We start from the raw sequence: 27,051 nt of genomic DNA, 5'->3' as shown, positions 1-27,051 counted from the left end.
TCTGTCTAAAAAAAACAAAAAGGGAATTGCAGCACATCCTAGAGAAAGTGCAGAGGAGTGTGACATAGGACACCCGGGCTGAAATCTGGGCTCTACCAGTCCTTATCTGCATAACTTCGACGCTCAGAGATACGTAAAAAGTTCCTCATTCTCAAAAAATAATCTGCGGTCCTACTTTATTAATTCAGTGGTTATTGCTAAGTTCATAAGTATCAACATGCCTGATCCAAGTAAACACGTCACCTGAATGTCTTCTCCAGGCACTCTGCCTGACCTTTACGGTTAGCGTCAGAAAATTTATCACATCAAAAACCAACTATTCCATTAAATCTGCGATTTTCCATGGAAGACAGTGATTTTCACAAAGGGGAGAGCAAACAGCTGCTGGGACACCAGCGAGTGGTCCAATGAGCGTCTGAAAACAGACACGGCGCTCACTGCGCTGGGCTCCCAGGACTCCACGCTTCTTTCAGTGTATTGCCGTGCTTACATGTGGTTCTGTGAAAGCTGGAGGGTGAGGTTCGGGTGGGGATTCCCCACCTTGGAAATGCGGCAGCTGAGTTTGATTTGGAGGCTTGGTATTAGTTTACTGATTTCAGCTCAGTTTCACCACGGGGAGGCAGAGCAAGATGGCAGAATAGAAGTCTCTACCGATCACCCCACCCCAACAAGGACACTAATCTCACAACTATCTACACAGAACCAAACGTCAGCTGAGCCCTCATAGTACCTGGTTTTAACTCTGTATTGCCGGACGAGGCACTGAAGAGATAGACAAACAGTCCTGAATTGCAGATGCCAACCATGCCCACCCCTCGCAGCGGTGGCATGGTGCAGAGTCTATGGGCACTGCGGGAGGGAGAACACAGCGGTTGAGAGACATAGAACTCAGTGTCAGACCAAGCTCAGCTGACACCCAGCCACGGAGGGAGCATTTAAACCAGCCCTGGCCAGAGGGGATCGCTGATCAAAGTGGTTGGGGACTTGAGTTCCTCTAAAGAAATTTGAGGCCAGGTGCGGTGGCTCACGTCTGCAATCCCAGCACTTTGGGAGGCCGAGGTGGGCAGATCACAAGGTCAGGAGTTTGAGACCAGCCTGGCCAATATGGTGAAACCCCATCTCTACTAATTAGCTGGGCGTGGTGGTGGGCACCTGTAATCCCAGCTACTCGGGAGGCTGAGGCAGGAGAATTGCTTGAACCCGGGAGGTAGAGGGTGCAGTGAGCTGAGATCTCACCATTGCACACCAGCCTGGGCAACAAGAGCAAAACTCCATCTCAAAAAATTTTTTTTCACAGGTGAGTCTTGGTGCTGAACTGGCCCAGAGACAGTGGACTGAGGGGCATGCAACTTACTGAAATACCAGCTGGGGTGGCATCACCCCTCCCCTAATCCCAGGCTGCACAGCTCACAGCTCCGAAAGAGACCCCTTCCTTCTGCTTGATGAGAGGAGAGGGGAGTGGGGAGGACGTTGTCTCGCATCTTCGATACCAGCTCAGCCACCGCAGGATTAGGGCACTGGGCATATTTGTGAGGTCCTGTTCCAGGACTAGTCCTAGATGACATTTCTAGACACTCCCTGGGTGAGAAGGGAACCCATTGCATTTAAGGGAAAGACCCAGTCCTGGAAGCATTCATCACCTGCTAACGGAAGAGCCCGTGGGCTCTGAATAACCAGCAGCGACACCCAGGTCCTGCATTGAGGGCCTTAATCAGCCTGTGAGAACGGCTGGCTTCAGGTGGGGCTCAGCACATTCCCACCTGTGCTGCAGGGCAAAACTCCTGCTTGAGAAAAGCTGAAGGAAAAGCAAACAGGACCACGTCTTGCACTTTAGGTACCAGCAGAGCCACGGTGGGCAGAGAACCAAGTGGTCTCTAAGTCGTTACCAGCTTAAAATAATGGATTACAAGATAGTATCTGCAAGCCTCACGGTGGCCGCAAACCAGGAAACATACACTGGATACACAAAAAATAAAACGTGAGAAACTAAATCATATTGAGGGACTGTGTCAACTTCTCTTCCCAAGTCCACACGGGGCGTGGTTTCAAAGGCAGAAGTTTCCCAGCGACATGCCTGACCTGCCTTCATTCATGTCCCCATCTGGGAACTAGAGTTCTTTTTTTTTTTTTTTAAGACAGGTTTTCACCCTGTTGGTCAGGCTGGTCTTGAACTCCCGACCTCAGGTGATCCGCCCGCCCCCGCCTCCCAAAGTGCTGAGATTACAGGTGTGAGCCACCGCGCCCGGCCAGAACTAGAGTTCTTTGTCTAACTTTCCCATGAGCAGGAAGGATAGACAGCCCAGGTGAGCGTCCTTTGTTTAGAAAGCCCACCAAAAGCCTTGGAAGGAGGGGCTCTACTGCAAGCCAGGCAGCCAATCCAGCATCGAGCCAATCACTCACTCCAGAGGAATTTTGGGAAAGCTCCGCTCACTGGACCAGAACTTGAATGGGGTGGGAGTAACTGCAGGGTTAAATTCCCCCTGCTCCCTTACCTATACGGACTCCATCTCTGGATGCCCTCCCATGACAGTGTGGGAGCTGTCTCTCTCTTGCCTAATAAATTGCGTTTCTGCAAAACTCTCTGGGTCCAATACTTGAACAAGCTCACCGCGTCACCAGGGCTCTCCCCATTCTTGGGTGAGTGAGGCCCAAGGACTGGGAAAACACATCCGATCAGGGAAAAATGAGTGTCTTTGGAACACGCCTGCAACCTGCTCCTGTCCCCTGGTTAGAGTATCACCAGAGAAAATCACCTTCACTAAAGGAAGACAGGAAGGCAAGAAAGAAGACCACAAAACAACCAGAAAACAAACAATATGGCGAGAGTAAGTCCTTACCAATAATAATAATGAATGTAAGTGGATTAACTTCCCCAATCAAAAGACACAGAGTAGCTGAACGAGTGAAAAATCAATTTTACCATGTAACGATCCCTCTTAGCATTTTCTTCCTCCGAATATCTTAGGATTGTATCGTCAAGTTGGTCAAGTTATTGGTGTTACAAAGAAAACTTGGTCACAGGGCTCCACTGAGCATAAACAGGAGAATAAAGTCTAGCATAAAAAATACTTTAAAACAGTATTAATCTTGTCACTGAATCTCCCTAACAATACTCCGTACTTACAGGTATGAAGAGGCTGTGACAATCAGCCTTCCATGTTGAAACAGGGCTTTGTGTATCCTCTGCCTGACAAGTTGCCCTTTCTCTTTGTTAGCTACCAACTGTCTTAATAGATGTTTTAAGAAATCTATTTTCTTAATTTTATAAGAATATTCTACGGGCCAGGCACGGTGGCTCACGCCTGTAATCCCAGCACTTTGGGAGGCCGAGGTGGGCGGATCACAAAGTCAAGAGATCGAGACCATCCTGGCCAACATGGTGAAACCCGTCTCTACTAGAAATACAAAAATTAGTCGGGCGTGGTGGCGCGCACCTATAGTCCCAGCTACTCGGGAGGCTGCGGTGGAAGAATCACTTGAACCCGGGAGGCGGAGGTTGCCGTGAGCTGAGATTGTGTCACTGCACTCCAGCCGGGGCGACAGAGCAAGACTGTGTCAAAAAAACAAAAAAATGTATGAATGTTTCTTGTAATGAAGAAACACTGATCAAAAATTCAGCCTTTTCTTTGGTTTCACTTTTTCTGTTTAATTAAAAAATTATATAACTAGTTTGGATTAAAAGTGATATATATATATATATCAGTTTTTATAAGAATAAGTGATATATATATATGACTTTTTATATTACGACCTTCATGTATGCATCTACGCATCCTCCCTCCTTCCGTTTAGTGAACTGTATTCACTAAATGTTAGTGAGTGTTTCTTCTGGGTGGTGAGTTTGTTTTTTCTTTACATTTTTACTTTTTTAGAGCTAATGGGCTCGCTCTGCTGCCCAGGCTGGAGTGCAGTGGTGCAATCCTATCTCACTGCAGCCTTGACCTCCTGGGCTCAAGTGCTCCTCTGGCTTCAGCCTCCTGAGTACTTGGGACTACAGGCACATACCACTTGCACCTGGCTAATTTTCAAGTGATTTTTTTTAGAGATGGGGTCCCACTTTGTTGCCCAGGCTGGCCTCAAACTCCAGGCTTCAAGCTATCCTCCTGCTTCCCCAACCTCCCAAAGTGCTGGGATTACAAGTGTGAGCCACCATCCAATCTTTAAAGACTTTTCTGATGAGACTGGCAGTGATACGTGATTTTGGTATGGAATAATGAACAACAACATTTGGAAATCTGTATCACTCAGTGAACTGCTATTTTCCAAACAGCAATGCAGATGTCAGAATCACATCTGGGCAAAAGTTCCACTCAGGGTGCAGGAGAGGTCGATGTGTGGTAATGCATCAGGGCATGAAAGTTCACTGATAGGATTTCAGATTCCACATGGCAGCAAACCTTTTTTCAAAATAGCTTTTATTTTGAAATAGTTGAAGACTCACAAGAAGTTGCAAAAATAGTACAGAGAGTTCTATGCACCCTTCACCCAGCTCCCCGCAATGATGGTATCTTACACACCCAGATCAAAACCAGGAAAATGTGGGCACAATTCTATTAATTCAAATACAGCCCTCAGCAGCCTTTCACGTTTTTACAAACACTCATTTCTCTTCTTTTTGTCCAACTAACCTTCAGAAAACTGTCACTTGTCAAGTTTTGGTGTTGACACCAAAAATGATTTGGTGTTATCAAAAAAGAACATCTAGCCGGGCGAAGTGGCTCACTCCTGTAATCCCAGCACTTTGGGAGGCTGAGGTGGGTGGATCACCTGAGGTTGGGAGCTTGAGACCAGCCTGACCAACATGGAGAAACCCGTCTCTCCTAAAAATACAAAATTAGCTGGGCGTGGTGCTGCACGCCTGTAATCCCAGCTACTCGTGAGGCTGAGGTAAGAGAATCGCTTGAACCTGGGAGGTGGAGGTTGCAGTGAGCTGAGATGGCGCCATCGCACTCCAGCCTGGGCAACAAGAGCAAAACTCCGTCTCAAAAAAAAAGAAAAAAAATCCACAATGATCAGAAAAAGGACATTAAAATATTCCTCCTCTTTCCAACTACTGATCTGTCTGAGGCTAGATTTTCTTCATATATACATATATTTTTTAATTAATTTATTTATTTTGAGAAGGAGTCTTGCTCTGTCACCCAGGCTGGAGTACAATGGCACAATCTCGGCTCACCGCAACCTCTGCCTCCTGGGTTTAAGCAATTCTTCTGCCTCAGCCTCCCAAGCAGAAGGGATTACAGGCACCCGCCAACATGCTCAGCTAATTTTTGTATTTTTGTAGAGACAGGTTTTTGCCATGTTGGCCAGGCTGGCCTTGAAATCCTGACCTCAGGTGATCCGCCCACCTCGGCCTCCGGAAGTGCTGGGATTACAGGTGTCAGCCACTGTACTCGGCCGACACACATCAGGTCAAACACAGAATCCAACTAGCTTCAATTAAGCCAGACACTAAAGAGGTTTGCAAAAATGTAAAACAATACCACTTTTCTCATTACACATTTGTTTTTTAAAGACAGAGTCTCACTGTTGTCCAGGCTGGAGCGCAGTGGTACAATCGCGGCTCAATCACGGCTCACCACAGCTGTGAACTTCTGGGCCGAAGCAATCCTCTTCTCTCAGCCACCTGAGTAGCTGGGACCACAGGGGTGTGCCATCAGGCCCAGCTAATTTTTGAACTTTTGGAGATCTGAGGGTCTCACTATGTTGCCCGGGCTGATCTCAAACGCCTGGGCTGAAGTGATCCCCTGACTCTGGCCTCCCAAAGTGCTGGGTCTCACTGAATTGTTTTGTTTTGGAAAATATAGTTATATTTCCTTAAAGTGTTATATTAATATGCAATAGATTCTTTATAAATGACTAATTTTTAAAATCTTAGTTTTCGTCTCAAATGTCATAAACCCTGATACGTGTAGCCCTCATAAACCGAAGCTCCTTGGGGCCCTCAGTGGTTTGTAGGAGTCTAAGAGCCCAGAGCTCCATAAGATAATCCTGGTGCCTCCCTCCAGAGCGCCTGGACTCTAACAAAGGTCGGAACGTTTTCATTCATTGATTTAAACACACCTATTTGGGTCATACTAAAGCTCATTCGGAGGAAATTGAAAGTCCAGAAGCTTTTAGAGTGATTCCCAGTAGGGGAAATATCATACGAACTGTGTATTAAAGTGACCTTTTATTAAACTACTTACTACTGAATCTAAATTCAGGTACAGTGGTCAAAGTTAAAGCTATTCATCCGCTTTGTTGAACTCACATCTTCCATCTTAGAATAACAGCAGACTCGAAGCATGTATTACTTTTCCAGTGTTCAGCTTAGACTAGGACTGTGTGAGTCTGGTTTGATCCACTGCTGTGAAGAATAGACAGACAGCAGCTGTAATGAGCAGATGCATCCCCTCATAGAGAAGTTTTGGAGAAAATACACTCCATATGAATAAATGATAACGCAGAGATGTCACCAAGACGATATACGTGGAGACTGGAATGGAGCAAATCATCGCGTAGCAGAAGCAAGCATGACTCAGCGCCGAGCTGCTGTGAAGGAGAAGAAAACGTGTGTTAGCACATGCCCCTTCCACGCCACATGCACAACAAAACCTTCACTTTCAAGAAGACTACAGTAGTTCCCGCCCCGGCACTAGAGGGCGCCGTGCTCCTTCCTCCACACTCACATCCAGTCACTACGGTGCTGGGACACGGGCCTCTCCAGATGCCCTGGAGACGAGAAAACCCACCCTGCCCCCTTGGGGGCTCGTTCCAGTAAAGGAGGCAGGAGCAACCAGGCATGTAACGTGTCAGGAAGAGACAAATTCATGAAGAAAAATAAAGCAGAGTAAACAGAAGGATGGGTGAGGGCCACCATGTCCCATCCACACAGCTGGAGCTCTGCAGAAAAAACCACCTACGGTGTGTGCCGGCAGTGCCACTGTGGAGCCCCTCCCCACGGAAATCCGGATGTGGCTGGTCTGAGGTGGGCAAAGGTCTGCGTAACCACCCACCGCAGCGCCCCAGGGGACACGAGCTGCAGCCCCGACCGCTCAGCAGTGCCGCTGTCGTCTGTAAAGCATCTCTGAAAGGCGCACCCCTAGACTTTGCAGTTACTTTAAAATTATATATCCATGTGCTACTGTATCACATGCATTATAAGATACAAACCACCAACGGAAAATCCCACAAGGGCAAGACAGAAATGAACACACACACAAGTTCCGAGCTTTTCTCCCTGCGGTCCGGCGGGGCACCGTGTCAGTCAGCCTGGGCTGGGCTGGGAAAGCGGCCCGGCAGCATGTGCTGAGCAAACCCACAAGGAAAGGCAGCGTTCTCGGAAGGAAGAGCCACCCCTTGAAACACGTTAATGTACTGCCCTGCTTTTCAATCCAAAATACATCACGTAAGTATCTTCCTCGAAGCAACTTCGCGTGGGTCTGTGATGACTTCAAAATTATAAATTCCATTATTTGGGCACTTTCCATGCCCCGTCCGTGGCCTCTGATCAAGTCCTGTTACAAAGGGCCCGTGGGGCGGCCCCCAGACCCTCAGAGGCCGGGCTTTCCAGGATCCTGGTCTAAGGTCTGCCTCTGATGCGTCCTCTCAAAGGCTGCAGTGAGTGTAGGGCTGATCTGCCTGTGGTCTCCCTGTTCCGTCTGTGTCCCACTTCGCTGCTGCCTGGTCTCTCTAAGCACGGCTTCCACTGCTCACGGCACAGCCTGTGCTGACCGCACAGGTCCTCCTGCAAGCACGCCGGTGTGCAGAGACGCGTAGGGCACTGCTGACCCAAAGCCAGGCGCTGCTACAGTCCGATGTGGGCGGGGCGGGAGGGGTTCCACCATGGTGGACGGTTCAGAGGCATCCATGCTGTGAGACCCTCACACAGGAGGTGAGCAGCGAGGGGCTCCTCTTAGGGTGGGAAAAGCTCTAAGGCAGGGCGGCAGGTGTGTGCGCCTGGGTGTGTGGACCCCGCCGCGTGTACTGTGAAGGGCGGCAGGTGTGTGCGCCTGGGTGTGTGGACCCCGCCGTGTGTACTGTGAAGGGCGGCAGGTGTGTGCGCCTGGGTGTGTGGGCCCCGCCGCGTGTACTGTGAAGGGCGGCAGGTGTGTGCGCCTGGGTGTGTGGACCCCGCCGCGTGTACTGTGAAGGGCGGCAGGTGTGTGCGCCTGGGTGTGTGGACCCCGCCGCGTGTACTGTGAAGGGCGGCAGGTGTGTGCGCCTGGGTGTGTGGACCCCGCCGCGTGTACTGTGAAGGGCGGCAGGTGTGTGCGCCTGGGTGTGTGGACCCCGCCGCGTGTACTGTGAAGGGCGGCAGGTGTGTGCGCCTGGGTGTGTGGGCCCCGCCGCGTGTCCTGTGAAGGGCGGCAGGTGTGTGCGCCTGGGTGTGTGGGCCCCGCCGCGTGTCCTGTGAAGGGCGGCAGGTGTGTGCGCCTGGGTGTGTGGGCCCCGCCGCGTGTACTGTGAAGGGCGGCAGGTGTGTGCGCCTGGGTGTGTGGACCCCGCCGTGTGTACTGTGAAGGGCGGCAGGTGTGTGTGCCTGGGTGTGTGGGCCCCGCTGCGTGTCCTGTGAAGGGCGGCAGGTGTGTGTGCCTGGGTGTGTGGGCCCCGCCGTGTGTACTGTGAAGGGCGGCAGGTGTGTGCGCCTGGGTGTGTGGGCCCCACTGCGTGTCCTGTGAAGGGCGGCAGGTGTGTGCGCCTGGGTGTGTGGGCCCCGCCGCGTGTCCTGTGAAGGGCGGCAGGTGTGTGCGCCTGGGTGTGTGGGCCCCGCCGCGTGTACTGTGAAGGGCGGCAGGTGTGTGCGCCTGGGTGTGTGGGCCCCACTGCGTGTCCTGTGAAGGGCGGCAGGTGTGTGGGCCTGGGTGTGTGCGCCCCGCCGCGTGTCCTGTGAAGGGTGGCAGGTGTGTGGCCCTGGGTGTGTGGGCCTGGGTGTGTGGGCCTGGGTGTGTGGGCCCTGCTGCGTGTCCTGTGAAGGGCGGCAGGTGTGTGTGCCTGGGTGTGTGGGCCCCGCCGCTGTCTCTGGTGGGCAGCCTGGGTTACCCCCTCCACGGCCTCACCTCAGCCCCTCACCGGCTCCCCATCTCAGGCCTCAGTGGGCCACTCCTTGTCTCAGCCTGCCACGTGTTCCAGTCCAACACTCAGGCCCTAGGATCTCCCTGTGGGGGCCCCGGGGCCTGTTTCCTTTCACTGCTTTCCTTGCCAGACCGAGGCTCCTTAGGCGGGTCCCCTGAACCTGTACCACAGGTCACCACTTGGTATCCAGCCCTACAGGCCGGGGACCCCACAGGGAGGTGGACCCCAAGGCGTGCTGGTGACAGCAACACCCAGGAAGGCGAACATATTCGGCAGGGAGCTTCGTGGCTAAACGGGCCGTGGGCCCCAAGGCTGTGGCTGCCCTCTCTTGGGAAGCAAAAACGGGCATCTGGGGTATGCCCCATCCTACCCAGCAGCACGTGGGAAGCGTGGCTTTCACAGGGCGCGACCTTCACTTCAGTTCAACACATCTAGAAGATGGTGGCTTCGGTCTGATCATAACACCCCTACCAGGGGCTTGCTGTTCCCAAAACCTCAGCAAAGCGTCGCTTGTGCTGCAGGGAGCAGGCAGCCCAGCGCTGACGCCAGCCCCTGGAACAGAGGGCCACCGATCACTCATTTCACCTGCTGGAAACACGGTTTCTCTGTCTACCATTTAGACCTGGTCATAGTTTTCCTGCTCTACTGAGACAAAGAGGAAACCGTGAGTGAAACTTAATGCTTCACGCTTTCAAAAGGGACGGAGAAAAACCCGTTTACAATGAAGGACAAACACGCCTTGGCGTAACAGGCAACGCTCTCCAGCTGCTCCAAATGCTGTCCCCTCACTTTAAAAACATACTTTCATGGCTGTGCACGGCGGCTCACACCTGCAATCCCAACACTTTGGGAGGCTGAGGCGGGCAGATCACAAGGTCAAGAGATCGAGACCAGCCTGGCCAACATGGTGAAACCCCCGTCTCTACTAAAAATACAAAATTAGCTGGGTGTGGTGGTGCATGCCTGTAATCCCAGCTACTCGGGAGGCTGAGGCAGGAGAACCACTTGAACTTGGGAGGTGGAGGTTGCGGTGAGCCGAGATTGCTCCACTGCACTCCAGCCTGGGCAACAAGAGCAAAACTGTGTCAAAAAAAAAAAATGCTTTCATTTGAGTTTTTTCCTCCCAACGTGCCTGGCCATGTAAGAGACGACAAGCAGCCTAGTCCATCAAACTGTAACCTGCGAGCATCAGGGCAGCCGCAAGTCAATGACGGACTCTACAGAGAGACGGGCTGGGCCAGCGCTTCCAGCCCTCAGTCCCCAGCTGGCAGACGACAAGTGTGCCGTGCACGCAGAAGGTGCCGGATCATTCCGTGCGCAGCTGTGGCACACGCATTCTCCAGGGCGGAGACGGACGCGCCTCCACGCACCGACGCCCGCCCGTCCTGACACCTAACCACACGATGTGCCGACGGCCCGCCCCAGACGGCTGAGGACGGGGCCTCCTGTTTCCGTAAGCCCAGCGTGAGCACACAGCTGGCCTCAAACCAAGTCAGAGAAAGATGTCCCAGATCAACTGCGGACAGACAGGCGGGTGGCTGAGCGCTGATCTCACGGCAGATGCTTGTTTCTCACAGAATCGAAGTCTGGAAGGACGTCTCCACCCCACCCTGCCCTGCCATGAAGGGGGCATCTCCCAGGCTGGTCTGTTGGGGGCTTCTGCACCCCAGAACCTCAGTTTTCTGCTGTGACCATGAGTTCAGCAGTTTCTGTACATCAAGAGGGTCTGTGCACAGACTGCCCCAAAGCGGGCATGTCAAGCGTCCACAGGCGCCTGGAGAAAACACTGGTGAATCTTAGGCACTCCTGTCCTCAGGAAGCTTGCAGTCTAGCCAGGAAGCGATTCTGACCTTGGAATGGCTCCACGTCAGCTGTGGGAACGCACACACCTGCCACTGCTGCCCGGAAGCAAGGCCGGTGCTCCCCTGGACCCATTATGGAAACCCGTGAGGGAGTCAGGGGGTCCAGCCCGGGCTCACCGAGTCTGTGGGTCATGAGCGCCTCCACCGTGGTGGACGGTTCCTTTGGCTCAGAAGTATTCATGCTGTGAGAGCCTCAACACAGAAGGGGAGCGGCGAGAGGCTCCTCTCAGGGTGGGAGAAGGTCAAAGGCAGGGCAGCAGGTGGGTGTACCTGGGTGCGTGGGCCCCGCTGCGTGTCCTATGAAGGGCTCCTCAGTCCCATCAGCCCGAGGACACCTCTGCAGAGAGTCGACAGGGGGCTGGGCATTTGGGTCTGGAGGCAAGGGCAAGGGTCCCTGTGGCCTGGGTCTTAGCAGCTGGTCTGGGGAGTGGGAGTGAGGTGCAGTAAGGATTTGGGTGGGCAGAGAGGATGAACTCGTCAACGAGGCTGTGGAGCAGAAGCCAGAGGGCGGAGTAGGCCCACAGAAACGTGCAGAGTGCTCCGTGGAGTCACCGAGAGCTCGGCAAGAAAAGCCTTGGCCTGTCCTGGGAGGGGTGGCATGGGGCTCAAGTCAGCGCTGCAAGAGCGACTGTTCAGTCATGGGAGGAAGCAGGAGCCCTCCAGCCTCACTGCTCAGCCAAGGGGCCATGGCGCGCTACCTGGGGCTCCCAGCAGGACTTGGGCCTCCTGTCACCACAGGACACACGCGAAGCTCTGGCTGACCCGGCCGAAGCCACCTAGCGTGTGGGGGGGGCTGGACCAGTGTCTCAGACGCTCGCTTGCTGGGGAGGAGGCAGTGCCGCGGCATGTGATTCCAGCATAGTCGCAATGCACAGGCGCTGCGGGGATCTGTGACCGTGGCTGGCAGCAGGGACGAGCGTGCAGATGCCGCAGGAGCCACCAGCCCCTCCGAGGCTTCGAGCGCTTCCAGGTGCCCCCCACTGACAACTCCCACTTTACAGATGGGAAAACTAGGCACCCGACAGTCAAATAACTGTGCAGGCCCTGGGGACTCCGCTAGACCAGGTTGGGAAGTATAGAATCAACCTCCTCGCACTCCACTCAGCGCCTGACTCTGCCAGGGCCAGACACTGAGCATGCTGTGCTGAACAGAGCTGGTGAAGGCCCTGCCTCACGAAGCCTCTTTTCTTGGGGGAGCAAGATAGAAACACACAAGGAGGAAGCTGCGAGTGTGCGGTGGTGGGAATGCTGCAGAGAAGACGGGGTGTGGAGGGCGGGCTGCAGAGAAGACGGGCGCGTGGAGGGCGGGTTGCAGAGAAGACGGGCACGTGGAGGGAGGGCTGCAGAGAAGACGGGCGCGTGGAGGGAGGGCTGCAGAGAAGACGGGCGCGTGGAGGGCGGGTTGCAGAGAAGACGGGCGCGTGGAGGGAGGGCTGCAGCCTTGACCTGATGTCCCCTGGGGGAACGTCTGCACAAAGCCACCAGGAGCAAGGTGGGTGTCAGAGAGGAGACCTCAGGCTAGGTGGACGGAACAAGATGGGCCAGGCAGGACAGCATGGAGGGTGGGCCAGATGCAGCTTGAAGGGACTTCTCAGCGACGGGCAGGGCTCACATCTCTGAACCTGCCTGTGTACCCCCATCGTTTTTCCAACTCAACTCATCAGCCTACGTATGGAAGGCATCTGCCCCCAGCTAATCAAAGATGACTCAGAACAGTCACGGTCCCAGCCAGGAGCCCTCTCCGGGGTCCTGCACTCTCCAGCAGGGTCTCTGGGGGCCCAGAGCCATCTTTTATCTTCACGTCCCCACGCAGAAGAACTACCCGCCCTCAATCTGGCCACAAGCAGAAAAAATCTAGGGAGGTGGAAAAAAGAATTTTCCTTCCTGTGTCTCTAGAAACCACGTGCTGGTGTGACCTGGGGAGCCCAGCAAGACCCCACATCAGACCTGAGCCTGGCCCGACACGGGCCCCTCAGACCGGCCTCTGGCCCTTGAGCTTTGGACTGTTCCTTATTTAAGGAAAACTGATGAAAAGACTGTTGACCCCACAGAGCTCAGACCCCCTTGCATAGGGAACAAGGTATGACCCTTAAAACCAGGCAGCCCATGCCAGAACTGCTGAACAAACCAGGCGCCTCACCTGTGTGTCTCTGAGCTCAGGAAGTGTACTAAGTGGCCGGCCCAGAGCAGAGGCCCTGCATACGTCCCAAACGCCGTCAGGAACACGGCTGGGATTTCCACGTAGGTGTCTAAACCCACGAAGCCTGCAGAGATGTCCACGGTGGCAATGTTGTTGGAGTTGCCCTGGAATACAGAAGAGCTGAGATGAGAATACAGAAGATGAGACGTGGGCCTCACATGTGGCATCAACAGCTGCAATGTTAGCATGAAATGTGTACGCAGCCCAGATACCCACACCGGCACGGACACACGTGTGGTCTGCCCAGCCACTCCTTCAGACCACCGAGCTGGCCGTGCCTGGGTGGCACCCGCTCCCCCTGCCTGCAGTGCCCAGGCTGCGGAGGGGGAGGTGAGCCAACCGGGCAGAAGCTGGGGCCCCTCTGAGGAAGGACACACACACAGAGCAGCTGGCCGACTGCAGCACGTTTTAGACCTTCGTCCAGACCCATCAACTTTTCTTAAGACAGGCACATGGACCTCCCCTCAAGGACGCCCGTCCGAGGGGACACATATGGCCCTGAGAGGCACAGCTGCCGGGCCCAGCCGAGGAGGTAGCTGGGCTGAAGACCAGGCCCCTTCTACAGTGAGGCGCTGTGAGTGAGTTACATGGTGGAGGGCAGGCCAGCTGCCGGGGCAGCGCAGCTCCGATGCAGACTGGTAACTCACATCTGGCTTCTGTATCAGACCATGAGGACTCACTTGGTCTGGTCAAACTTCATCTGTCAAGATTCTGGCCAGTCCTGGCCCAACCCTGGTGGGTAACGCCCTGCAGGACTCAAAGGATGATGCCACACAGCTTACCCTGCTCTTGAGTGGCAGGATTCTGGATCCCAAAAAAGGGTCTTCTGAGATCCCACCTCTCCACCTCAAGACTCTGTCTCTCCGCTTCCAGGCCCCGCCTCTCCGCTCCCAGGCCCCGCCTCTCCGCTCCCAGGCCCCGCCTCTCCGCTCCCAGGCCCCGCCTCTCCACTCCCAGGCCCCGCCTCTCCGCTCCCAGGCCCCACCTCTCTGCTCCCAGGCCCTGCCTCTCCATGCTCCATCTGTACTGACTCCGATGGTCTGTCACTTGCCTGTCACTGACCTTGCCTCAGAAACTCATGCCATCTACAGTCTGACAGCACGTGTCTCTATCAAGCCCAAACAAGATCCCTCTCCAGAACCAGAACTGTTCACGTGCATGAAACACTGGCTGGGTTTCACCAGCATGGCAAACTCAGTAGTCAAACCCCACTCCTTCCTCCCTTTCCATGCAGACAGCTGTGGGCCCAGGGGGTCCCCACATCCTGTTGATGCTGCTTCCCCAGCATCTTGTGGATGTGCGTTTACTCCTAGCCCTGCTGTCTTACTCCAGCCCCAGCCCTTTGATTTAGCTTCCCCTGAGACCCACTGGACTTGCAGCCTGGACGGCGTCACCCCGATCATGTGACTCCTCCGCTTGGAAGCCCTTGTGCAGGGAGATTGAGAAGGCGGCAGCAGCAGCAGGAGGCCCAGGGGGCGGTGAGGGGACAGAGTCCCAGATGCAATGACAGGAGGAGGGGGGAGGACACCTGGGGCCACTGTGGCTCTGAGCAGGTTCAGCCAGGCACAGAGTTCCAACCATGCTGACACTTCTGTAGCCACACAGCGGCTTTACCTGCGTGACTTCATTTAGCCCAACAGTCCTGATGTGCTTCATGATTATCCTCATCAAACAGGGAGGAAAGGGAGGTAGAGACCCAGGGACCGGCCAAACGTAGAAGGCCAACAGGTGAGCAAGGGCGCTCACACTGTGAGCTGTGCCCGCTCTCCTGAGGTTGCCAGGAGGCTGGATGAGCCTGGGTCCCTCTGAGGCCCTGTCTGCCTCTCCGTCCATGTCTCTTCCTGACTCAGTGGTTTGGGCTTGTCTGGGACGTGTCTTTAAACACTGGCCAGAAGTCCTGGTGAGCCACCGGGCCTCAGGGAGCTAACAACCACGTGGGCACCAATGGCCCCAGTATGGACAGCCCTGACACCAGGGACAAAGAGCAAGAATGAGAACATTATATTCATCAATCAGGCAGGTGAAAAACATGACGTCTGTGCTCCCTGAACTGCTGAGATAAAACCAGGCCTGAACCCGCAGAGCAGCAAGCTGGTGTCTTAGGCACCCACACACCCACACACCCACACCTGGGGCGTCTGTCTTCAACAACCGGCTGTACCTAATCTCATAACACACACACGAGAGTTCAGCATAATTCACCATGCCATACTGACAGTTCTTTCACTAAACAAACACTGGAACTTTCCAACTTACAGCAAAATTTTCTCAAAGAAACATTTAAAATAAATGATATGTAAAAAGTTAAGTCTTCTACCCATGATGATAATAAAAACCTACCTGAAAATAGAAGAATGCTTGACCGAACCAATAATGCATTACAGTAATCTCAGCTGCGTCGTGTCTCAGGGGCTTCCAGATGAATTTAGTCATCAGAGTCTGAATCAAGAGACTGAATGCTAAGACCGGAAGATTATGCGGTCGGAAGAGCAAGGCTGCCAGGAGAACCAATCCACTGTAGATCTCCCATAAACCGACGGTCTTGATTTTGAAGTCTGTGGCAACGACTTGAGATTTAAGTAAGTCTCTGGTGCCCGTGAACAGAATGCCAAGGACAAAAACATACACAAAACGAGCTTCAATAATACCCCTAAAAAAAGCACAAGTTGGATTCATTAGCACCAGCCAGAAAAATTCAAAACCCTTTTCCCATGAAAGACACACCTATCTACCTAAGGAACCAGTCAATATCCCAGCATTACTGGCGGAAGGAGCCACAGCACTCTGCTTAACTGCCAGGGCCTGCCACGGCACGGAAAGGCTCCTCTGCACAGCAGCCCCGGGGAGCCACTGCCAAAGGCCAACAGGTGTGTCCTCGTGCACACTGCACACTCTTCTGCCGGGCTTAGCTTCAGGGAGATCTTGCTCCTTTCGCTCAAGGATCACCTGATGGCAAGACCCAAGCGATGCCTCACGGCCTGCATGCTTTGCACCGTTAATTAAAAACCCAGTGCAAGAGTGCAACAGTCAACTCTAATAAACTGCTGAAATTCTTAATGTGAATAGTACAGCTGAGCATTTGCACATTTACAGGCACACACGCATGCAGTTATAGGTAAATAAGTGCCTGCACGTTTACGGGCACACACACACACGCACAGTTATAGGTAAATAAGCACCTGCACGTTTACGGGCACACACACTCAACGCACAGTTATAGGTAAATAAGCGCCTGCACGTTTACGGGCACACACACACACGCACAGTTATAGGTAAATAAGCGCCTGCACGTTTACGGGCACACACACACACGCAGAGTTATAGGTAAATAAGCGCCTGCACGCTTACGGGCACACACACACACGCAGAGTTATAGGTAAATAAGCGCCTGCACGTTTATGGGCACACACACCCACGCACACTTATAGGTAAATAAGCGCCTGCACGTTTACGGGCACACACACCCACGCACACTTATAGGTAAATAAGCGCCTGCACGTTTACGGGCACACACACCCACCCACAGTTATAGGTAAATAAGCGCCTGCACGTTTACGGGCACACACACCCACGCACAGTTATAGGTAAATAAGCGCCTGCACGTTTACGGGCACACACACACACGCACAGTTATAGGTAAATAAGCGCCTGCACGTTTACGGGCACACACACACACGCAGAGTTATAGGTAAATAAGCGCCTGCACGTTTACGGCCACACACACTCACGCACAGTTATAGGTAAATAAGCGCCTGCACGCTTACGGGCACACACACACTCACACAGTTATAGGTAAATAAGCGCCTGCACGTTTACGGGCACACACACACACGCACACTTATAGGTAAATAAGCGCCTGCACGCTTACGGGCACACACACGTACGCACAGTTATAGGTAAATAAGCGCCTGCACGTTTACAGGCACACACACACACACAGTTATAGGTAAATAAGCGCCTGCACGTTTACGGGCACACACACCCACAGTTATAGGTAAATAAGCGCCTGCACGTTTACGGGCACACACACCCACGCACACTTATAGGTAAATAAGCGCCTGCACGTTTACGGGCACACACACTCACGCACAGTTATAGGTAAATAAGCGCCTGCACGTTTACGGCCACACACACTCACGCACAGTTATAGGTAAATAAGCGCCTGCACGCTTACGGGCACACACACGCACCCACAGTTATAGGTAAATAAGCGCCTGCACGTTTACGGGCACACACACACACGCAGAGTTATAGGTAAATAAGCGCCTGCACGTTTACGGGCACACACACTCACGCACAGTTATAGGTAAATAAGCGCCTGCACGTTTACAGGCACACACACACACACAGTTATAGGTAAATAAGCGCCTGCACGTTTACGGGCACACACACACACAGTTATAGGTAAATAAGCGCCTGCACGTTTACGGGCACACACACCCACGCACAGTTATAGGTAAATAAGCGCCTGCACGTTTACGGGCACACACACACACACAGTTATAGGTAAATAAGCGCCTGCACGTTTACGGGCACACACACACACACAGTTATAGGTAAATAAGCGCCTGCACGTTTACGGGCACACACACACACGCACAGTTATAGGTAAATAAGCGCCTGCACGTTTACGGGCACACACACCCACGCACACTTATAGGTAAATAAGCGCCTGCACGTTTACAGGCACACACACACACACAGTTATAGGTAAATAAGCGCCTGCACGTTTACGGGCACACACACGCACGCACAGTTATAGGTAAATAAGCGCCTGCACGTTTACGGGCACACACACACGCACAGTTATAGGTAAATAAGCGCCTGCACGTTTACGGGCACACACACGCACGCACAGTTAAAGGTAAATAAGCGCCTGCACGTTTACGGGCAAACACACGCACGCACAGTTATAGGTAAATAAGCGCCTGCACGTTTACGGGCACACACACACACGCACAGTTATAGGTAAATAAGCGCCTGCACGTTTACGGGCACACACACGTACGCACAGTTATAGGTAAATAAGCGCCTGCACGTTTACAGGTACACACACGCACGCACAGTTATAGGTAAATAAGCGCCTGCACGTTTACAGGCACACACACCCACGCACACTTATAGGTAAATAAGCGCCTGCACGCTTACGGGCACACACACGTACGCACAGTTATAGGTAAATAAGCGCCTGCACGTTTACAGGCACACACACACACGCACAGTTATAGGTAAATAAGCGCCTGCACGTTTACGGGCACACACACGCACCCACAGTTATAGGTAAATAAGCGCCTGCACGTTTACAGGCACACACACCCACGCACAGTTATAGGTAAATAAGCGCCTGCACGTTTACGGGCACACACACCCACGCACAGTTATAGGTAAATAAGCGCCTGCACTTTTACGGGCACACACACCCACGCACACTTATAGGTAAATAAGCGCCTGCACGTTTACGGGCACACACACCCACGCACAGTTATAGGTAAATAAGCGCCTGCACGTTTACGGGCACACACACGCACACACAGTTATAGGTAAATAAGCACCTGCACGTTTACGGGCACACACACACACGCAGAGTTATAGGTAAATAAGCGCCTGCACGTTTACGGGCACACACACTCACGCACAGTTATAGGTAAATAAGCGCCTGCACGCTTACGGGCACACACACACTCACACAGTTATAGGTAAATAAGCGCCTGCACGTTTACGGGCACACACACGCGCGCACAGTTATAGGTAAATAAGTGCCTGCACGTTTACGGGCACACACACCCACGCACAGTTATAGGTAAATAAGCACCCGCACGTTTACGGGCACACACACCCACCCACAGTTATAGGTAAATAAGCGCCTGCACGTTTACGGGCACACACACGCACGCACAGTTATAGGTAAATAAGCGCCTGCACGTTTACGGGCACACACACCCACGCACACTTATAGGTAAATAAGCGCCTGCACGTTTACGGGCACACACACCCACGCACAGTTATAGGTAAATAAGCGGCTGCACGTTTACGGGCACACACACCCACGCACAGTTATAGGTAAATAAGCGCCTGCACGTTTACGGGCACACACACACACGCACAGTTATAGGTAAATAAGCGCCTGCACGTTTACGGGCACACACACTCACGCACAGTTATAGGTAAATAAGCGCCTGCACGCTTACGGGCACACACACACACACACAGTTATAGGTAAATAAGCACCTGCACGTTTACGGGCACACACACACACGCAGAGTTATAGGTAAATAAGCGCCTGCACGTTTACGGGCACACACACTCACGCACAGTTATAGGTAAATAAGCGCCTGCACGCTTACGGGCACACACACACTCACACAGTTATAGGTAAATAAGCGCCTGCACGTTTACGGGCACACACACGCACGCACAGATATAGGTAAATAAGCGCCTGCACGTTTACGGGCACACACACGCACGCACAGTTATAGGTAAATAAGTGCCTGCACGTTTACGGGCACACACACCCACGCACAGTTATAGGTAAATAAGCGCCTGCACGTTTACGGGCACACACACGCACGCACAGTTATAGGTAAATAAGCGCCTGCACGTTTACGGGCACACACACTCACGCACAGTTATAGGTAAATAAGCGCCTGCACGCTTACGGGCACACACACACTCACACAGTTATAGGTAAATAAGCGCCTGCACGTTTACGGGCACACACACGCACGCACAGTTATAGGTAAATAAGTGCCTGCACGTTTACGGGCACACACACGCACGCACAGTTATAGGTAAATAAGTGCCTGCACGTTTACGGGCACACACACGCACGCACAGTTATAGGTAAATAAGCGCCTGCACGTTTACGGGCACACACACGCACGCACAGTTATAGGTAAATAAGCGCCTGCACGTTTACGGGCACACACACCCACGCACACTTATAGGTAAATAAGCGCCTGCACGTTTACGGGCACACACACCCACGCACAGTTATAGGTAAATAAGCGGCTGCACGTTTACGGGCACACACACCCACGCACAGTTATAGGTAAATAAGCGCCTGCACGTTTACGGGCACACACACACACGCACAGTTATAGGTAAATAAGCGCCTGCACGTTTACGGGCACACACACTCACGCACAGTTATAGGTAAATAAGCGCCTGCACGCTTACGGGCACACACACACACACACAGTTATAGGTAAATAAGCACCTGCACGTTTACGGGCACACACACACACGCAGAGTTATAGGTAAATAAGCGCCTGCACGTTTACGGGCACACACACTCACGCACAGTTATAGGTAAATAAGCGCCTGCACGCTTACGGGCACACACACACTCACACAGTTATAGGTAAATAAGCGCCTGCACGTTTACGGGCACACACACGCACGCACAGTTATAGGTAAATAAGTGCCTGCACGTTTACGGGCACACACACCCACGCACAGTTATAGGTAAATAAGCACCCGCACGTTTACGGGCACACACACCCACCCACAGTTATAGGTAAATAAGCGCCTGCACGTTTACGGGCACACACACGCACGCACAGTTATAGGTAAATAAGCGCCTGCACGTTTACGGGCACACACACCCACGCACACTTATAGGTAAATAAGCGGCTGCACGTTTACGGGCACACACACCCACGCACAGTTATAGGTAAATAAGCGCCTGCACGTTTACGGGCACACACACCCACGCACACTTATAGGTAAATAAGCGGCTGCACGTTTACAGGTACACACACGCACGCACAGTTATAGGTAAATAAGCGGCTGCACGTTTACGGGCACACACACCCACGCACAGTTATAGGTAAATAAGCGCCTGCACGCTTACGGGCACACACACCCACGCAGAGTTATAGGTAAATAAGCGCCTGCACGTTTACGGGCACACACACGCACGCACAGTTATAGGTAAATAAGCGCCTGCACGTTTACGGGCACACACACACACACACGCACGCAGAGTTATAGGTAAATAAGCGCCTGCACGTTTTCAGGCACACATCCATGTAATGGTGCAGTCGTCCATCCCGTGGACTCTGAAGAAAACCAGAGTTCTGCTCAGACCGGGCTCTGCTGTGACTAGCTCTCCTGCTCAGGGCGCGTCAGTCAAGACTTCTGACCCTCAGCTTTGCTACTTGTGAAATTAAGAGAAAATGGTTCTCCACCTCACAAGGTCATCCTAGCAATTAAACAAGGGAATGCAGGCAGTATTTGGGACATAGTAAGCTCAGTAAATATTAAGTACTATTATGATAGTTAGCTGTAAAGAAGACAATTATCGAAAAATGTCATCTAACAAAACATTTATGTTCCTAAAACATAGTATTTTAAATAAATTTTGTAAACGAAATACTTATATATACTGCAAAAGCTGATCATTTAAAATAATCATAAATGTTTTATGTCAACATAATAATGTTGTGAACACTGAATTTTCCTGTATCAGATTTTCCTAGAAAGCTTTGTACATTAAGAAATTAAACTCTGACCAGTGTAATTCAAACAGTCTGTGCACTGTATACCATGTGCCTGGCAGTGTGGCCCGCCTCGAGGGGCCCACATCCTGGCTGAGGAGCTGGGGTCAGCTACCTGGCAACCCCCACAAGCCAAGGTGTGTGCTGAGTTGAGAGTGAATTATAGACCCCTCTGCATTCAAAGAAGGGAGAAACCAGCAAAGGTCACAATCACCGGAGAAGTTTCATAGAAGAAAAGGGACTGGTTTCTGTCAAGAAAGCATGCCAGGGCAGGCAGGGTGGTGAGCAGGAAGGGCATGATCCAGAGGCTTCGGTGGGTCCTCCTCCTTCCCCGGCAGGGCAGCGCCTGACCCTGCTCATCCGGGGTCTTTGGTGGGTCCTTTTCCTCCCCTGGCAGGGCAGCGCCTGACCCTGCTCATCGGGGGCCTTCGGTGGGTCCTTTTCCTCCCCTGGCTGGGCAGCGCCTGACCCTCCTCATTCAGGCCCACCCCACCTCCACCTCCACTCCAGCCATGCCTGGGCTTCTGAGTGGAGGAGAGTTAGGGACTGAGTGCAAAGGATTTCAGACTGTCAGTGGACAGCAGGGCCCGGGGGACTGACAGGAGAGAGGCAGCTGTTACGATGATCTAGAGCCAGGATGCATCCACAGCCAGGACCTACTTACAATCCGGACAGATGGGGACAAAGGACGCAGGCATTTTAGCAGAAGAAGGTGGACCAGGCAGTGCGTGTGGAAAGAAAGGCCGTACTGGCTAGTTCTGGACCCTAGCAAAGGATGTGCTGCAGGAAGCAGGCCAGGGAAGGGAGGAGGGCCGAGTCTTGTGAAGAGTGATGCTGACATTCAGTCTATATATCTGTGAGGAAATGCATTTATTCATACACTGCACCTGAAACAAGCACCCCCAAACGTAACATCCATTTGGATGAGCCCAAAGTCTCGGATTCCACAGAATACCCCTGGCACCTGCTCCTCGGCATCCTCTCCCCACCGGGCCCCAGGCTCAGGTGAAGGTCTGCCGCACTGCCACTGCCACGGTCAGGCCTCAGCCCACCCTGACCCCAACCCTCACTCCCCGCTCAGCCCCGAGTTACTTCCAGGAGGGCCCCCAGAGCCCCATGGCCACCCCCAAGGCTGGCCACAGCCCTCATCACTCACCTTGATTTTTGCTCTGATTAGAAAAGCTTGTTAACTCTAGACATCACTAAGATACAAAAATAAGTAAAAAGCAGGACCACAATCTATGATTTCAGGTCCTAAATATAATCACTAGTATTTTAAGCACGTAGTCTTCCATGTAAACGTGAAAAAAACATCAGGTAAGCTGGTAAGCTGGGGTCACACTACTGTTTTACAGCCCACTGCCCCACAACACGCTTCTCCGCTCTGTGAAAACAGGCTGCTTGAGGACTCTACAGAGCCCCCACCTCCCTGACAGGGTCACTGTGTTGCTGCTGGCAATTACCCCGGTTGTTCCAAGTGTGAAGGACACTTCAGTTGTGCGTGCCCGTGTCCCATCCCAGGCTCCCGCCTCCGCTTATATTCCTGAGTCAAATTTAAATAGAGCCGGCTATTGACATTTAAATAGAGGGTCAGCCACATTTTACAAGCGGCTTCTGCTCATCCCACTCCTGAGTGGTGAGAGGAGCCTGTTTCACCATATCGCCATTAAAACCAGAAAAGCGGCTGCTTTGACATGAAGAAAATGGTACTCCTGACTGAGCCCGCCCACCAATCAGTGGGAGCTCCTGGCCCCTTAAGGGAGCTCGTTATAAATTATGGGGACAGTCTGATTTTCCAACAAGCTTCACTTCCCAAATGCTAGGAAACATCCCTGTCATCCTTATCACCAATTACACCCTGACCAGGAAAACGGAACCCTGGTAACCATGCGTTGCCACTAACTTAGAAACCGATTCATACTCATCTGTCTGTCCCATCACACACCCTGGAGGTTTTATTTTGAATTAAAACAAATCTTACTTCCAAGTGATTTCTCTCCTAAACGTAAAACATAAAAAGAGCTAACAACGAGGCTGAAGTTTTCTTAGTTAACACTCCGGTGTCTGTTGACACAATCACAATTCACAGACACCCAACTCCAGTGCTCTGAAGACGGGCATGGTCTTCTCAGGTGATAAAAGATTAAAGCGGGGGCTGGGCGCGGTGGCTCACGCCTGTAATCCCAGCATTTTGGGAGGCTGAGGAGGGTGGATCACGAGGTCAGGAGATCAAGATCATCCTGGCTAACACAGTGAAACCCTGTCTCTACTAAAAATAAAATAATTAGCTGGGTGTGGTGGCACGCACCTGTAATCCCAGCTACTCAGGAGGCTGAGGCAGGAGAATCGCTTGAACCCAGGAGGAGGAGGTTGCAGTGAGCCAAGACCGCACCAGTGCACTGCAGCCTGGGCAACAGAGCGAGACTCCGTCTCAAAAACACACAAGATCAAAGTGGATCTACGAGCACCCCGACACCCACACACTTACTTGGAAATGTCCTTGCTGTCCTGCTGCCAGGGAAACCGCACACTCCCGATGGCTGCCCGGTAGCAGTAGACGCCCAGCAGCCCCAGTGCCAGGGCAGCCTTGGACACAGGGGAGCACCCCCTCTGCACCAACACAAAAACCACGAGGAGGGAGGCGGCAGCCAGGACGGAGAGCTCGGCTTTGTGATCAGAGCTGAAATGAAACGGAAAACGCCACCATTACCACCAAACAGCGATGAGGTCAATCTACACCCAGCGGCTTCCAAAGAACTGCATTAAAAATAGCTGATTTTCCCAAAAACCAAAAATTAAATGAAATCATCCATTTTTATTTTCAAAGGTTCTTTCTTTTTTTTTTTTTTTGAGATGGAATTTAATGGCATGATCTCGGCTCACTGCCACCTCCGCCTCCCGGGTTCAAGAGATTCTCCTGCTTCAGCCTCTCGAATAGCTGGGATTACAGGCGGCTGCCACCATGCCCAGCTAATTCATTGTAATTTTAGTGGAGATGGGGTTTCACTCTGTTGGCCAGGCTGTTCTCGAACTCCTGACCTTGTGATCCACCTGCCTCGGCCTCCGAAAGTGCTGGGATTACAGGCATGAGCCACTGCACCCAGCCACAAAGGTTCTTAAAATATAACAAATAAAAGATGGTCAACATCAGTGGGGTGTGGGGGCTCACACCTGCGATCCTAGCACTTTAGGATGCCGGGGTGGGAGGATCACTTGAGGCCAGGAGTTTGAGACCAGCCTGTGCCACATAGTGAGACCTCTTATTAAAAAAATAAAATAAAAAGAGAAGCCAACTTGAACTCTCACTTCTCATTCACAAATGGGTTTCCCATCATCAGATCCGGATGCCCAGAGGCCAAGCAGTGACAGACAGAAAAAGCCTTTTGTCTCCTGGTACCGTCTCCGGGGGCAGCCCTCCCTCTACCAGCATGCAGCCCGCTCATGTCCTCTCTCCCGCCTTCTCCCATTAACTCAGTAATGCACAATCCAACCCTAGACCCACCTGGCCTCTCACAGGGTTTGCTGTCACCCACTCCTGGGTGAGGACATGGTGCAGAGGTTGACAGCTCTCCAGAGGGCAGAGACTGAAGTCCTGACTGTGTCCCGGGAGTGCAGCACCAGCCAGCCCTGGCCTGAGCATGAGGGCAGGGAAACCAGGCTCCCTTCTGTTTCATTCACTGCAACTCCCGCTTCAAAGCCTCCCAGGACGAGAGAGGGAGACCGGGGCCACACAGGGCCCTGAGCCTCACCCGGGAGGGGCCACCTGGGTGTCTGTATATTGCTGCTTTTGAGATGGCACGTGTTTTTACACAATCTTCTGCATTTTTATAATAAAGTAGAACAATTATAACCATATAATTGTTACTGTCATAGAAGTTGTATGAATGTGGGCTGTCCGAAAACACTGTAATATTTTCAGAGAATGGTTGATCTCGGGTAAGCAAAACTGTGGGTAAGGCGGGGCTCCTGCATCTAGGGTGGAAAGCCAGCCAATCCTCTCCTAATGCTTTAATTTTCCAGAAAAGAAATGAGGTGTCAACAGTGCTATTCTGGGACACGGAGCTCCGTGACACCCGTCTGTGCTACATGCCGGGCTGTGACTCCGACGCTGGCGTGCCCAGCACAACCTCCCACCAGCCTGCTCCCCTCCGCTTCCTCACCTCTGGAGCAGGGACCAACCAAAGTCCTCTCCCCAGGGTTGCTCTGAAGAGGAAACGCGTAGGCACGCGGCAGGCAGACCTCTGACGGAAGCGACCTGTGACGACCTGGGTCACCAAGGCTTTCGTGACGTAGCCGACGCTTAGCCTCCCACAAGAATTACTTAATTAGAAGGACCTGTCATTTCACAGCTTCTGATGTGAATGTCCAAGCATCTTCTGAAAGAGCCGTGCGGCTGATGCGGGCCCAGGAATCCCCCGTGTCACCGAGACCGAGTCTCGTCATTCAGTTCTGTTTCTCTGCCTCAACTGGGGTGAAGTCCCACCCTGTCACTCAGCTGCAGTACCCTCGTTACTAGGACCGGGCGGTCTCTTCTCCTCCTGCCGGCATTTCTTACAGGAGTCTCTGCAGTGGCGAGACCGCGACCCTTGTCCGCCACTCCCACCCAGTTAGTTTCATTTTGCTGCTGTTCTTTTACTTCCGTTTTCCTAAGTCTTCACTGCCAGACAATTAAAACTTAAAGCCTGGGCAAATCTTAGTTACTTTTCTGTCCTAGTTTCTTCTACTCACTTCAAGCCTTGCTTGAAATGATTCGCTACGTGATTTGCTGTACTTTCCTGGCGGTTTTCCAGTTCTCAGTGAAAGGCTCGGGAGGTGACTGAAGCTTCCCCGACACAGCTCTGTCCCTTCAGGATGAGGAGAGAGAAAAGGGGGATGGAGAGGACGGAGGGGAGCCAAGGGCGAAACTGGCCCACAGAGGCTGTGCCCACCTGGCCTGGCTGACCCTCCTTCCTGCTGCCTGGGGAGCATCGGCGGTGGGATATGGGTCTGGGGAAGTGACACGGTTTAGATGTTTGTCCGCTGCAAATCTCACAGTGAATCTGGACCTCCAGGCCGGGTGCGGTGGCTCACACCTATAATCCCAGCACTTTGAGAGGCCAAGGTGGGTGGATCACTTGAGGTCAGGAGTTTGAGACTAGCCCGGCCAACATGGTGACACCTCATCTCCACTAAAAACACAAAACTTAGCCAGGCATGGTGGTGGGTGCCTGTAGTGCCAGCTACTTGGGAGGTTAAGGCAGAAGAACCGCTTGAACCTGGGAGGGCAGAGGTTGGCTGCAGTGAGCAGAGATCGTGCCGCTGCACTCCATCCCGGGCAACACCGTGAAACTCTGTTTCAAAAAACAAAAAAAGAAATTGGACCTCCAGTGTTGGAGGTGAGCTGGTCACGGGGGCAGGTCCCTCACAAATGGCTTGGTGCCACCTTCACAGTAAT

At 52.7% G+C, this 27,051-nt stretch overlaps 1 protein-coding gene across 4 annotated transcripts in view; it reads right to left on the bottom strand.

Moving 5' to 3' along the window:
* Window positions 1-3,776: 3,776 nt before the first annotated feature.
* The window catches only part of PIGG (phosphatidylinositol glycan anchor biosynthesis class G (EMM blood group)), a 50,615-nt gene continuing 27,340 nt past the window's right edge, over window positions 3,777-27,051 (bottom strand). For 2 of the 4 annotated variants that reach the window (XM_021667294.2, XM_064365058.1), the window contains exons 10-13: window positions 24,106-24,297; window positions 15,460-15,769; window positions 13,060-13,223; window positions 3,797-6,534 (exon numbers count right to left, since the gene is read on the bottom strand). In XM_021667294.2, coding sequence (XP_021522969.2) covers window positions 6,318-6,534; window positions 13,060-13,223; window positions 15,460-15,769; window positions 24,106-24,297 — 883 coding nt within the window. In that variant the 3' untranslated portion in view covers window positions 3,797-6,317. Of the gene's footprint in view, window positions 6,535-13,059; window positions 13,224-15,459; window positions 15,770-24,105; window positions 24,298-27,051 lie in introns of all 4 variants that reach the window. The other 2 variants (XM_064365062.1, XM_064365057.1) reach the window with 2 other exon arrangements.

The sequence above is a fragment of the Aotus nancymaae genome, unplaced genomic scaffold, assembly GCF_030222135.1.
Source record: "Aotus nancymaae isolate 86718 unplaced genomic scaffold, 86718_ANA_hifiasm-v0.15.2.pri h1tg000006l, whole genome shotgun sequence".
Taxonomy (NCBI): Eukaryota; Metazoa; Chordata; class Mammalia; order Primates; family Aotidae; genus Aotus; species Aotus nancymaae.
Note: the sequence above shows the minus strand (reverse complement) of the source record. Positions and strands in the feature narration are given on the sequence as shown.